General features: G+C 41.4%; 1 protein-coding gene across 1 annotated transcript; it reads right to left on the reverse strand.

The window, feature by feature from the left end:
* Positions 1–1,150: 1,150 nt before the first annotated feature.
* dap (death-associated protein) lies at positions 1,151–13,973 on the reverse strand. Its single transcript, XM_027274185.1, has 4 exons — positions 13,758–13,973; positions 12,342–12,441; positions 6,513–6,555; positions 1,151–2,664 (listed from the first exon to the last, which is right to left on the reverse strand). The coding sequence occupies exons 1-4, from the start codon at positions 13,810–13,812 to the stop codon at positions 2,545–2,547; spliced, it is 318 nt and encodes a 105-aa protein (XP_027129986.1). The 5' UTR covers positions 13,813–13,973; the 3' UTR covers positions 1,151–2,544.
* Between the last annotated feature and the right edge of the window lie 283 nt (positions 13,974–14,256).

The following is a 14,256-nucleotide window of genomic DNA, read 5'->3' on the forward strand; positions in this document are numbered from 1 at the left end:
TACCCTCTTCTTTGTCGTGGAATTCACCCAACCACAGATTCCTAAACATTTTTAGCAGCTTCTCACTCATTCTGTTCTTCCGGTTAGTCTAATAGTGCATGGCAGGGGATGAGAGCTGCGCCACATTGAGAGAACTATAAACAACCATGGAGAGTCAAGGAGATTGTGTCTGCTTTAATGGGGTTGTTTTTTTCAGCTTGCTGACAGAGGCTCATACCAACTAAGCCTGCACTGGCTGGTTTATTGGGCTAACATAAACTGACAGAACACCTGGTTGCAGATGCTTGTGTAAAGATGGATTACAAGCACTACCACCTGGTGCACACACTGTTGTGTGTCCGTGTGTGTGTGTGTGTGTGTGTGTGTTTGTGTGTGAGCTGAAGGGGGAAAAAAACCCCACAGCGGACAGCTCTTGGAAGTGCTTCTGTTTCATTTCAAAACACCACCTGAGCCTTAATCCCTCAGTGCAGAGTGCTAATTCACCGTGGGATGCTCAGATACTCTAGGTGAGGTATAGGTCGCAATCCATCAAGTAGGAGTACTTTGAACTTTATCAGTGTACAAAATATGGAACCATATCATTCACCTTCCTCAAAAGCAGGCTCAAAGTCTTTACATGTCAAATGTTTAAAATCAGCCTTAATACATTTTCCTCTAGTCATCCCTCATTTCATTCAAACACAGACAAGCTTTTTTTAAGATAGTCTATATCTTTATTTACTATGACAACCACACCTAATACCTAAGTCCACTCAATGACTAAAGATTTGTACAATTTGAACAATTTACTCAAGAAGAAAAAGAACTGAGCAAAACAAAAATAAAACTCTTTCAAACTTAATTAAATTAAACAGGAAATCATTCCTTCTTGGCAACATAAGTTTCTTTTTTTCTTTCCTGGAAACCTGAACATTAGTGTTGCAACAAACGACACTTGAGAGTAAGGGGATGGGTGATTAAGGAAAAGGGTGGTGCATGTTTTCTGTGTGCTGATATGCATAATTTCTGATGGAAATTCTGATCTGATTTTAGTGGGCTGATGAAGCTTTGTGATATGCAATAAGCCACACGTGCAGATATTCTGGAGAGCAGAAATACATGGTTTGCATTTTGTACACTAACACTTTGCTTAAACACTTATGGAATGTACTTTTTTACCTTCATCGTACAGTTAAGAGCCTCACTGTTTTCTGAACTGCTTCTCTGCAATACTTTGTTCAACTTATAATAAAACTACATTACTCCCTTATGATGTTTAGGGTAACCTTAATGCAAACACAAAGCACCCTGCAGCTGCTTCACGACAAATGACTTCCTTTAGATTTCATTACATTTTTGGCTGCATTCTCATTTCAGCTGACTTGGTTTGCGCAGCAGATAAAAATGTAAATCAATGTGTCAAATGAGGCAAAAAAAATAAATAAATCTTGAAATCTAAGCACTGCTGGGAGTTGAAGCAGGTTGAGTTTGCATTCAAATAATTTAACGTTTTTTTTTTTAGGGAAAATTGGACAGGATTAAAACTCCAACAAGGCTGGCAAAAGTGGAGAGCAGATCAGAAATCAATAAGACTCCTGTCTATCAAATAATAAAGGTAAGAACAGTGACACAGGAGGAAACTGTAGCTAGAGCCAAATAGGTTTTAATATGGTCCAAAAACTGTTTCAGCTTCTGCCATAACTGTAGCTCGCTATCTTGAGTCACAACACTGACGATGTGCATCAAGTAGCTTCTTAATGACAGCCACAGATACAGAGAAATGGGTCATGTTTTGCATCTCATTGGTTCTCCCTATTGAACATCTATAATGTTGAAAAATGTCTGAGGTGGATATCATCACATCTTTAATAACTGGTTAATGCTGTCATGTAATTAACTACTTTAACTCTGGACCATGCTGTACCTGTGCAGTTTGGCAACAGTCTCAAGTGACACAAACACATCAAACTTGAGTTTTGCGATTTACTAGCTGCTTTCTGTGTGTGTGTGTGTGTTTTTTGTTTTTTTTGGTTTGTGTCGATAAAAATGGTGTCCAGCTCATGATTTTGCTGCTGATTGGTTCTTTTGGTCTTCGGAGATCATAGGTAGAAGGCTGGAGCTCTGGCTCATCACTGTGAGGTGATTGGTTGGTTAGTTGGCCTGATTGATAGGGTGCTGTGATTGGCTGGTTGCTGTGATATGTGCTATTGATCAGCACAATGCTGGGGTGAGAGTTTCCCCCACAGGCTCAGATCTCAGCGACAGCCATTGTAGAAGACCCTCCACCCACTTATACCACCTTAAGACTATACAACCGTTAGAACAAGTGCAGCAAAATAGTGCAGCACCAATACAGCAAGGGTGTAAAGAGTGGGACTTCTACAATGGCACAGTTATTGACATTGGCTGTTTTTCTGGTACATGAAATACAACAGGCGAACAAAAACTGCTGGGATTATTTAGAGGAGATCTGTGCCTGGTGGGGGAAACGTCTTCATCCTATGTGTTCCATTGGGGAAGGCCGGCTGGTGGAATTAGCGGAGCCGTTGTAGCCTGCTGCCTGGCTCACTTGCGGGGCTGATGGATGTGCTGGTTGATGTGCTGGACAGAGGGCAGCTTGGGGACACAAGGTTGAGGCTTCTGGTGGGCCACCTGGGCAGCTGCAGGGGTGAAGTCTTTATCACCCTGAGCAAAAAACAGAGTCAGTCAACAGTATTCACAATGGGGAAAAAAAAAGGATTAACTGCATTGGCTGTTTTGCAGAAAAAGCTAACACACTTCAAGTGGCAACATTTGTTCATGCATTGTCTTCCTGCTAAACACGATGACATTTGGTGCCAAAATAACTTGGCATTTTGAGACTTGAAACAACAAGAACAACAACATAGATTGCTTACTATTGCGAAGCTAAAAAAGGGAAAAGAAACAGTTTTCTGACTTGTTTATTCTTGATGGCCAACGCTTAAACGTCAGTTTTGGAGTTTTATGTATTTCAGCATCACACGAAGAGAAGAGACAGAACAGCTCCTGCTCCTGCAGGTCTAACTGCTCAGGAGGCATGAACTTCATTGGTAGTGGTTGTTAAATATTTTACACTATTTGATTTATTTATCTTAAATCCCTTCATCTTAGATTTGTCAGCAGAGAATATCATGATTGAAGTAAAAAGATTGCAGTTGAAACTGCCCACGAGCTTTGCTGCATCTTATATGATGCAAAAATTACAGCAAAAAAACCCACCCAAATAAAGTTATGAAGCTATTAAACACACAATATGTCATTTTGTAGACCGTTTGTTGACTATTTATTACGGAAATGTTACATATTTTATCTTTAAACAGCAGCAGAGTAATGATTGTTTTTATCAGTAAGAGGTTCATCATTTAAATATTGTATTATAGCTACTGTAGGGAGTAGAATTTACAACAATCGTGGAAAAGAGCTGTGCAAAGGACATAAACTGGACAGTAAACACACCAGGAAGGTGTGCAATGTTTTGTTTGTTTGTTTGCTTCTAACGGCTGCATACAGTATGTGCTCCATGCTCCATTTTTAAATCCTTTGCCTCTGATAATCATAATAACAATGAGGAAAATCTCCAAAGTGCATGAAGGGTAACGTATGGAGCACTCATCTGTCCCTGCTCATCTGCTTTGCAACCTCAATCTCTCATTCCAAGAAAAATGCCCATAAACAGCCTCGCTTCTAAATCGGATCAAAGCAGAAATTTATTCATTCACAGAGAAACGTAGAATTTTAATCAAAGACTTGCTACGGCCATGACTTGATTCCTCCCTTCTTTCTTTTTTACCTTTACCTGCCAGCATTTGTTTCTTTCTTCGTCAGTATTTCTTTCCTTTCCCTCTTTCAATTCTTCACTTGTTTGAGCCAGACACCTTCATTACCTGTTTCTTCATGCCACTCTTCTCTCTTGCCTTCTTTATCCCGATCCCATTTACAAGAGAAACATTAGTTTAAGTGCATGGCCAAAATTTTTTTAACTATAGCATTGCACACTTGCATATCTTTGGGTGTGAAAAGGAGTTGTTGGGTGGCTGATGAGCTTGGTTAAAGCTTGGAAACCAGTTGCTTAAGGGCAGCATTTATGAAAAGCGCACATTAAAACACACACTGCGGTGCCTCATGCGCGACTAAGTGGATTAGCACGGAAGGTTTTAATTCTTCCATTTAAAATCCTGGACTTGAGTATTTAGTTAAGTTGGTGTTTTGCGGATGCCGTCTCATCTGCCCAGATGTTACGTGCCATATGTGGACGTTACCACTCCAACATTAACATAATAGAGTTCTTAGAATAAAGTTTTAGACATGGTTTAATCAATGTTCTACAAAGACACACGCTGCCCATCTGTGTGAACCTCTTGTTGAACTACTCACCCACCCCATCCTCACTTGACCCTAATCCCTTCTTCGTGTGTGTGTGCTGGTTTTGTACAGCATGTGCATAAGTTTCTCTGTATGTGTGTGTGTGTGTGTGTCGCGGTGGTGGGCACAAAGCTTTTACAGCGTTTCTGTGTGTTTCTTTCATTTAAAGCCAATTCCACAGCCATCTGCCTGGGATGTGGATGGATTTGACCTCTAATTGCCCTTCTTCTCTCTTCTGAAGCTCAAAGCTTCTCTCTCTTCTCTCTCTGTCCCACTGAAGAGGAGGTATGGGAGAAAATGCAGCAAATTAACTGTATTACTGCACCACACTCTGTACAGAAGTCATGGTGACTGGCAAAGAAAAGTCTCCTACCTGCTTTTTAAAATTTGTTTTTTTTTTTACCATTTTAGCAGAGGGAGAAGTGATGTGATATTTGTTTTTGTTTACAAATCTTAATGTAACTTTCAGTATTTTTTAAGAACGATGAAGTTCCATTGCTGAAACACTGCAAATAAATGGATTGTCACAAGTTTCGTAGGAGTTTATTTTGCAAGTTTAAACGAAAATACGTGGCTACGCTTCCTGAATTCTTCACATTGACAAACTTCTTTATTTCAAATAGAGATATTTAAATATGGAAATAAGACGCTTTAGGATCATTTCTTTCTTTCCATGCAACTGGAGAACTTTACATCTTTTTCTTCTTCTTTTGGAAATATTTCTGCAAATGTACTCTTAAGTGGAACTGTCTCAGTCAATATGCACATTTTCTCTCTCTCTCCAAGGCTGAGATATCTTTTCAACAATGTATTACTTTTTGAAATGTTATGAATATTTTTTACTGAGGTATGATGACTTTTGAGGGTACAGAGTGGAAATTTCTGTTGAGATCTGATCCCTGTGGTTGAGAGCACATGTGGTCTGAACCACGAAACCAACTCTGGACATGAGGGAGGAATACATTTATTACCTGAATTAACAGCCTAACTTTAGATGCTGACACTTGGTACCTTTTGGTCAATTTTTTTTATTATAAGCAAGCGTCTGAGAATGTCATTCTGTCATTCATAGAGAAAATAAATATATAAAATACATCACATTTTTACACCTGCAGGCAACAAACTCCACACACACACAAACACACACTGAAGTGTTTCACTTAGATCCTAAAAGACTTTTCTGAGCATTTGTGCAGGGCTAGCCTCTGGGTTTGATGGCAGTGATAGGGGGCGAATGGGAAGGCTAGAGGAGGATCGGGGGATAAATGGGATGCCTGCCACCTTGCTGATATCACTGCAATCTTCCGCAAACAATCTACCTGGTCTGACAGGCAGGGAACAGAGCTATCCAGGGACTCAAGGACACTTCCACACACACACACACACACACACACACACACACACACACACACACACACACACACACACACACACACAAATAGAGAGAGAGAGACAAAGCGATACAGTCGAAAAGAATTAGACAAACATGGCCATTCACAGACTTTGACCTGCTCTTCAAAGTGCAGGTCAAGGCTATCAAAGCACACACACCAACATTTGGCCGATCACCTTTGTGAAACTTGAAGTCTTCAATTTCGTGTCAGAAAGGCGTGGATTCCACTGGTCAGTTTTATGCTCTAGTTTATCGCGGTACTGTACTTAACTGCATGATACTACATCAGTAGGTGTTACCACATTAAAAATGAATAACATGACTGTGCAATATACATAACAATTGCATGTATAAGTCACTTGAATGCATCATTCAGCATGTGGACATTTTTACATAAGTTTTTTAATATTCAATATTTTCTCTTTTTTTACTCTCTTTTACTTAGTTAAATTTTCTGACTGATGATTTTACAGATATCTGATTACTGATCATAAACCTTTATTGCTTTTTCACATTTTCTCTCTGTTTGCCACTCCACTGGTGTTCTCGCCATTTTCCTTTCCTCCACCTGCTCTGCATTCTTTTCCTTTTTCTCTCTTCTTCCATCTCAGCACTAGCCCTCTCCCTCTCCCTGTAGAGCTTATGTCCCAGATATAAACCACCTTATAATGTGTTTTTCCCCAACACTGCTGGTGGTCTGTGTATGTGTGTGTCTCGGAGCAGTGTGAGTATGTGTGTGTGTGTGTGTGTGTGTTACCTTTGTAACCACTCCAGACACAATCATGGGGGCCTTTGGTGGACTAAAAAGAAAGAAAAAGAGAGGGGAAATAGATTATTTGCAGAACAATATACAATTTAGAAAGCAGCATATGTTTCCAGTGCTTTATACTGAGGTGATTGTGTGTGTAATTTAATCATATTGTGTGCGGGTCATGGGTGAGGCTTACTGTGTGCAATATGGCAACATTTACAAAAGTTTACCTATCTGGCTACTTCAGGAAAAGTGACACTGTTCCAAAATTCAAACACCCAAAGTTGTTGCAACACATAACACCCACAGTCTTACTCTCTCTGGCAACAAACACACACACACACACACACACACACTCACACACACACACCGGATGGACCTGCCAGGAGCTTAAATAGCTCCCATTCATCCTGGCCAAACACTGGGGCTCACAGCTTCTAGATGGAAAGCATGAGAAGAGAGAGGGATGGCGGTGGAGGAGGCGGGAGAAAAACTGAAGCTATGAGAGGAGGGTGATGATAAAGAGGAGGTTTTGGGAAGAAGGGAAAAAAAGGAGAAGAAAAAGGAGAGAAGGAATGAAGGGGGGCAGGGGAGGTAATGGTAGGTCAGGGCAGACAGAGAAGGGGGAGGAGTGGCAAGGGGAGGCGAAAAAGCAGGGGAGCAAAATACCAATATAATGATAGACTGTTAGAGGAGAAGAGAAGGGGATGGAGGAGAGAGGGAGGCGAGCGCTCACTCAGACTTAGAGGAAGAGAAGGAAAGGAGGCAGAAAAAAAAAAAGGATGAGGAGGAGGAATGCGGAACCTGAGGTAAGTATCGACCTTGACATGACAAACGAGCGCCGTCTAATTTTACGGCGGCATCACCCCCTGGCAAAACAGTACAGTTGTGGTAGCCACCTTCAAAACTCCACTCAAAGACATTAGCTACAGCAGCCAGCATGTCCAACTTATGGCTTACCTCATTAATAACCTAAATATGTTGAAAAGATGAAAACTTTCTCATAGATTCCGAGCTGCTGAGGGTTGCAGCTTGTAGTCTAAGCACGTCGGAAAGCGTAACATTTGAAACAGCTGCTACTTCCTTTTGAATATTTCATCATCCCAACTCAATCACAACTTTTTAATCACAATCAATTAACAGTTATGGACTCTCAACACATTTGGCTAACCTCCATATCTCCATCAACATTCTTGGCATTGAAAAGCCCCGTGCTACTTATCTTAATGAGAATATTTACACCTTGCTATATGTTGAATTTCACTGGTTATGCCTCACTAGCCACTTGTCAAACATTTGGCTTGAAAGAAGAAAAAATGTTTATTTTTTGAAATTTTTATATCTGGGAATCAAATAGAGAATAAATGTGCATATGGCGGGCGCCAGGTGAAGAAAAAAACTCTGTGGAACTGTGGAAAAACGCTCACAGGGTATTCATTACGTATTCTCGTGGGAAAGAACCTGTTGGATAAACATTCATTTTAAAACACATCTGGCGGGATACCACACAGCATACAGCAGAAGTATCTGCTTTCATTACACACCTGATAGTTAACTGAAAAATGGCCTGTTAGCATTATAAGATACTAGATTTCTGCTGACAGGCCCTTTTTGCTGTAAACTAAAACAGCCTCGTCAAGCTGTTTTTCTGATATATAAATGTAGAAACATGCTTTAAACAATGTGCTTCACACTCACAGGCTCTGTAAAACATTTAGAAAGATGTTTTAAACAATGCCACTGAGACATGTGAGCACATATGTGCAGTAGCCGCTTCAATTTCAATTTAAACCGAAGCCACAGCGAGGTGTGACACAGCAGGGTTGAGGTGAAAAGGCACGCACAGTTGGATATGTATTCACATAGTGAGACAGCGTGGGCTGCTCCATTCACTTCACGCTGGTTTGTCACATGTCTCTGTTCCACTGAATCTGCAGATTGCATATTTTTTCGGAAAACATACTGCAAAAGGGAGGCGAGGTATAAAACGAAGCCGCGGATGAAATAATAATAAAAGAGAAAAAAAAAAAGTCAGTGTTGCATTTGAAGCATGTTAACGTCAAATTTTGCCCATTGCTACTAGAATTGGACATTCGGGCCGAGGAGACAGACGGCAGACAGATGAAACATGACTAAACAGACACACAGGGAGTTACGAGTTTAAAGCCTGTCAGCGAGATGGACAGCTAACACGCATCTGACTCCTACAAACGAGAAAAAAATATACTTTTTTTAAAGTCGGATAGAGAACATGAGAGTGTAAGCTTTTCACCTGACTGACAGTTGAATACACAGATACTGTAAAGTCACATGTTGCAGACTGCTTTTAGTCATGTTTGACAAACTGATTTTTTCAATCTTGTACTACTACAATCCTAGATACCACAAAAAAAGGTTTAGCCATAAGAATATGCCACTGACAGCTTTATTTTCTAAGTATGGAAAATAGATACCAACAGAAGGACAGAGAGAGAGAGAGAGAGAGAGAAACCAAAAGTAATAAAGATCTCTGCTGTGGTTTGGTGTGTTTGGGAGGAGGCCCGCTGTGGATGGAGACCGAGGGAGCCTGCAGGGGGCACAAGAGAGCTGTAAGGAATCCTGGGGAGGAGTCGCTTTGTGCCAGGAGAGGAGTTGGAAAGAAAGGAGAAGGAGATGGAGGGAGAAGAAAGAGAGAGCTAATTTCAACTAATAACCCAAAGAGCAGAATGCGCATTAACGCACTGTATGGTGTTTTCTTCTCTGTCTTGAGCTCTAACGCCACACCTCACCGCCACTCCACCCATCGTTCTGTGCTTCAGCAGAGCAGGAAGTTTGCTCGCCGTGGGCGAAGTGGTGGTTTCCATAGAAACTGATGCCTGTTGCCTGTCTCTCCTCCTCCTCCTCCTCCTCCTCTCAACTTTTCACCATGAGCTGTCAGCTTACTGCACATTTCACAACAGTTCCTACGTACCGTGTATGTGCACGGTGATTAAGTCAAGCGTGTGTATACACAGCACCACCCGCTCTTTTTCTTTCTGGGCTCTGGAACACATCCACCTCTCACCAAATTATGTAGGAGAGGTGACAGTGCAACTGACACGAAGGGCCGATATGTGAGGAGCTCATAATTCGTGTATATTCGCTTTAATAAGAAGCAACGTGTTAACAGATGAAACAACCGATGTTCCTCTGGTTACCTCCTTTGCCGTGTCTACCTCTCACTGAACATTACATTTTTACACAGAAGAAGAAACATGATTTTTATCCCTGAAAAACACATTCAGTTTACAGTTAGTGGGCAGGAAGCCTCTTCTAGGTCACCAGTCTTCACTGGCTTATGCCTCCTTTTCTTGACTGCATCTCACCTCTACCCACCTTCATCCTTCTCATACAGAATAAAACCTTTTCGCTTTCACATTTTCCTATTGCCATGGCATCCCTCGCTTTCCATACCATAATATTCCTCCCCTCTTCAAAATCCTGACAACATATCTCACTTTCTCTCCCTCTCTTTGCCCCATCTGTCCATCTCGGTTAGATTGGGTACGGCAGGTGTTCCCCTGACTACAACGCTTCACTGACTGCTACTAATGCGAAATTTACCCAGTAGCCACCTGCTAGACGTCCATCAGCGTGACACAGGGAGGGACAGAGAGTGTGTTTGTGTGTGTTTGTGTGTTTGTGTGTGTGTGTGCGTGTGCGTGTGAGTGAGAGGCTTTCACCGACTGTATTTACGCATGGAGTGCACTTACTAAGTCTCTCTTTTTGGATGCTCTGACAGGTAATTTTTTTTGTTAAAGATAAACATTTCAAAAGGAGGAGGGTAAACCTGTGTTTACACAGCCAGGCCAGGAGGAGTTTATCAAGCTAAAGGATGATTTTAGATGGTTCTCCTCAGTGATTTAAATGCACCATTTGTCTCATTTATTTTCACGGGGGTAGGTAATGATTCCTCTTCTTTGACTGTGTGACATAAATGCTTATGTTGCTATACTATTAAACCCTGTATATGAGGTGGGCAATTTATATGAGATATTTCAACCTACAAAGTCCTTTAGTAAATTTTCAAAAAGACATCAAGGCGGCTCCTCTACCAGTGCAACTTATTAAAACACATTCATCAAGTCTTGATCTTTAAGTAAGACTGCAATATCAGTGCTACGGGAAATGATTCAACTTAAAAACAGGGATTCATTTATTCTTTTTTTATATATATAAATGCATCTTTGGAATATTCTACATTGTTTTATTATTTGACTGGACAAATAATCAAACATTCTCCGTTTCCAGCTTCACATTTGTGGTTTTGCCGTATCTCTCCGTTTTTACATCTGTAAACTTTATAGCTTTGTTTTGAATCAGAACAAAAATAATCCTCAGTTGCCGCCCAAATGGAATTCTCATGACGTTTAGTATGACTCCACATCTCCAAACAAAATGAGGAAGTGCATATTCAACAGACAGGAATGACAGTCACACCCTGACCCGTGACTGAAATGAACGACAGCCCCCCTTGTGGTGCGGTGTGCTTTCTCTTTCCTCGAGCAGGCCTTTACCCTGGAATAAGCCGCGCTTGCATGTTGTTTTTGTACTTGTGTTATCTACTTGACCTCACTTGTGGCTCACTTTAATGCTCTGCTTATTATTACCACTCATCTTGGCACAAAGGCAAGGGCGCAAAAGAAAATGACTTGTTCCCACCCACAGTCTTGATACTATTGTTGCTCTGAATTACATGAAAATACTCAAACATGAAGGTGGACGAAGAACATGTAATATATAATTTAGTCTGTGTGCGTGCGTGTACGTGCACACAAAAAAAAATCTTGGCAGTTGGCAATGTTCTTGAACCCTGCTCACTGCTTGTCAGTTCTCATTCATCACCGCTAATTAACACACACACATACAAAGTGATGTGTGGTGTGAATACGCCACCTGTACCGATGTGTACATAGCTGACGAGTCCTGATGAATACCGAGTAGACACATGTGGGCGTGGAAGCAGAGACACGCATGCACATAATTGCACTGGAAATAAGCAGCAATTTGGCAGATCGCAGAATGAAGTGACCTCGGTACAAACAATACATTCAAGCAGCAAAAAGCCAAAAGAAAAAATGCTACTATGGAAACAATACAATTACTGTTGCATGGAAATAGTGATGTAAAACATGCGAAGCAAGGCTGCTCATAGCAAACAATAGCGACTGCTGAATGGGCTGCTCAAGTTGATGCTGTAATTACGCAGTAATTATGTTGTTTACCGAATTAGCTAGCAAGAGTACACAACACATCTGCCGCAAAAGTGCCTACAGTGTAGCCTTATAGAAAAGTGGAAGCGGCTAAATTGCTTAGTTGGCAATTTGCAGAACGTGTGTTTGTGTGTGTGTGTGTGTGTGTGTGTGTGTGTGTGTGATAACCAGCTTACAAATCAACACAGAGTCACACGTTGCACGGACACAGTCATTCAGTCTAATCGTAGGGAATACTGAAGCAGGTCAGTGAATAAATGTAGATGCATGTGTGTGTCTTAAAATGTGTCTATGCATGGGTTATGAGACAATGAGCACCATAGGCATGGATGGAATAGGGTCCCTTAGCCTCTCATAGATAAAAACAAGACACTCAAAGAGACATAAAAAGACTACAAATGATGTGGCTCTGTCATTTGTAGTCCTTTTATGGCTCTTTGTGGTATTCTACATCAATCTGTGTTCATTTTGTGTCTCTTTGTGGTCATTTAATTGACTTGGTAACTTTAAACAGAGACTCTGGCCAAGGGACCTCTTCACCCTTTTGGCTCCTGGGCTTGTGCCCTGGTTGTCCCTTCCATGACTGACTGCGTGGGTGTGGTACCTGCTGCTGACGTACTCCTCTTCGTCATCATCTTTCTGGGGTGGTTCTGGAGCAGCAGCAGACTGGTGCTTTTGCACTATCCTCATACCTCCTGCCTTGACTGCAGCACACACACACAAAAAGGTCGGGACACATGCACACTGATTATTCAAGGGTTCACAAATGATCAGTGTATAAAATGCTAATTAAAAACAGTGACAAAATACAAAAACAGTCCCAGATGCTGATTTAAAAAACATAATCTACAATCTACAGTCACTTCACATTTCTCCCTACTTTGTACATATCAACACTGCCAACTTGCTGTATATACCTCTGTACAATATATTTGTGTTTCCCTCCTTGGTTTCTATGTACACTTGTGTTTCCCTCCTGTTTCCCTCCTTGGTTTCTATTTTTTCTCTGCTGTAATAAGTGAATTTCCCCGTTGTGGGATCAATAAAGTATTATCTTATCTCTTATCTTATTTTATCGTATTTACTATTGCTTTTTTGATATTTTATTATGTATATTTTGCTTTATAGTATATTTTTATTCTTATGTTGTCACTTGTCACTTTGTGTAATGCTGCTGCTGCACTATAATTTCCCAGCTTAGGATAAATAAAGTCTATCTATCTATCTATCTATCTATCTATCTATCTATCTATCTATCTATCTATCTATCTGTGTTTCAATAGGTAGGTTAAATAAAAGTGTTTAAACTTGCTGCTGGGGGCTTCAATTCACCAACAAGCACATCCTGCCTCTGTGTCCTTGAGCAAAGTCCCTGAGTTGTCAGAGCAGGTGCAGGATTTCTGACCTTGACCCCTGGCCTCACTGCAGAGGGGTCTGCAGAGCTCATACATCAGCATTTGTGTTGGTTTCCAGACTGACACGCTGCAGTCTCTGTGTGTTTGTGGGGCCTCCCACTAATCACAGGTTGGGTGCGAGGGGGCATTTGTTATCTCACTGTGCTATCAGTCCTACAGCTGCTGAGGCCCAGTGACTTCCACAGCGCTCATGTCCACGTACACCTTATCCGCTCTCCAGCACTACATCCACAGCACTGCAGCCTATGACCTCCACGTCAGCACCATCCAGTAGCAATCACAGCAGACATGATCACTTAAACCTTTTTTTGCGATGATTACTAATCGCTCCGACCTGAGCAGATTGAATCAGGGTGCAAGATCTCACGTCAATCAGGAAGTAAAAAAGAAATGTGCGAAATTGAGAAATATGGCAGCGATCAGGACTACGTGCAGTCCTGATCGCTGCCATCTGCGAGTGTGGTGATTACATAAGTGTTAATCACCATCATGTGGTGTTTGCTCTGAGACACAAACAAAGGCCTTCGGCTTGATGGGAAGCTTTGACAAAAACAACACAGCAGCAGCAGCAGCAGCAGCAGCAGCAGCAGCACAGGGAGCTTTACCTGCAGGAAGATGTCCTCCTTTGGTTTCCACTTTCTCCTTCGGCGGTGATGACATGTTCTGTTCTGATCCGGAGTCTGCGACGAGAAGGAACCGGAGCGTCTAACAAACCAATTCCTGATTTATTCTGCCTGAAAATGTGGACTACACTTCAGTCTGGATCGTCAACGTGGCTTTTTTTTTTTCCTGAGTATTGTTTGGAAACGGTGCGTGATGACGTCACGTGGAGGGGGGGGGGGGCCGTCGAGAGTGACATGACGCTAGGAGCGCGATGACGTCAGTCGGCCGCAGGCTGCGTGTACAAGAAGATGATTGATTGTTGAAGTTGGAATATTTCGATATTTTAATTGTTAATGGAAAAGAAAATGCGTGAACGTAGCAGACAGCAGCAGAATACGACTGTATACACAATGTCTATTATAAAATAAATAGAAATTGATTTTAAATGTCATGTCTAAATGATGTTATTTGTTTATTTAATTATCTTTTGTCTACTTCACA

Source organism: Larimichthys crocea, chromosome XXIII, assembly GCF_000972845.2.
Source record: "Larimichthys crocea isolate SSNF chromosome XXIII, L_crocea_2.0, whole genome shotgun sequence".
Lineage (NCBI taxonomy): Eukaryota > Metazoa > Chordata > Actinopteri > Sciaenidae > Larimichthys > Larimichthys crocea.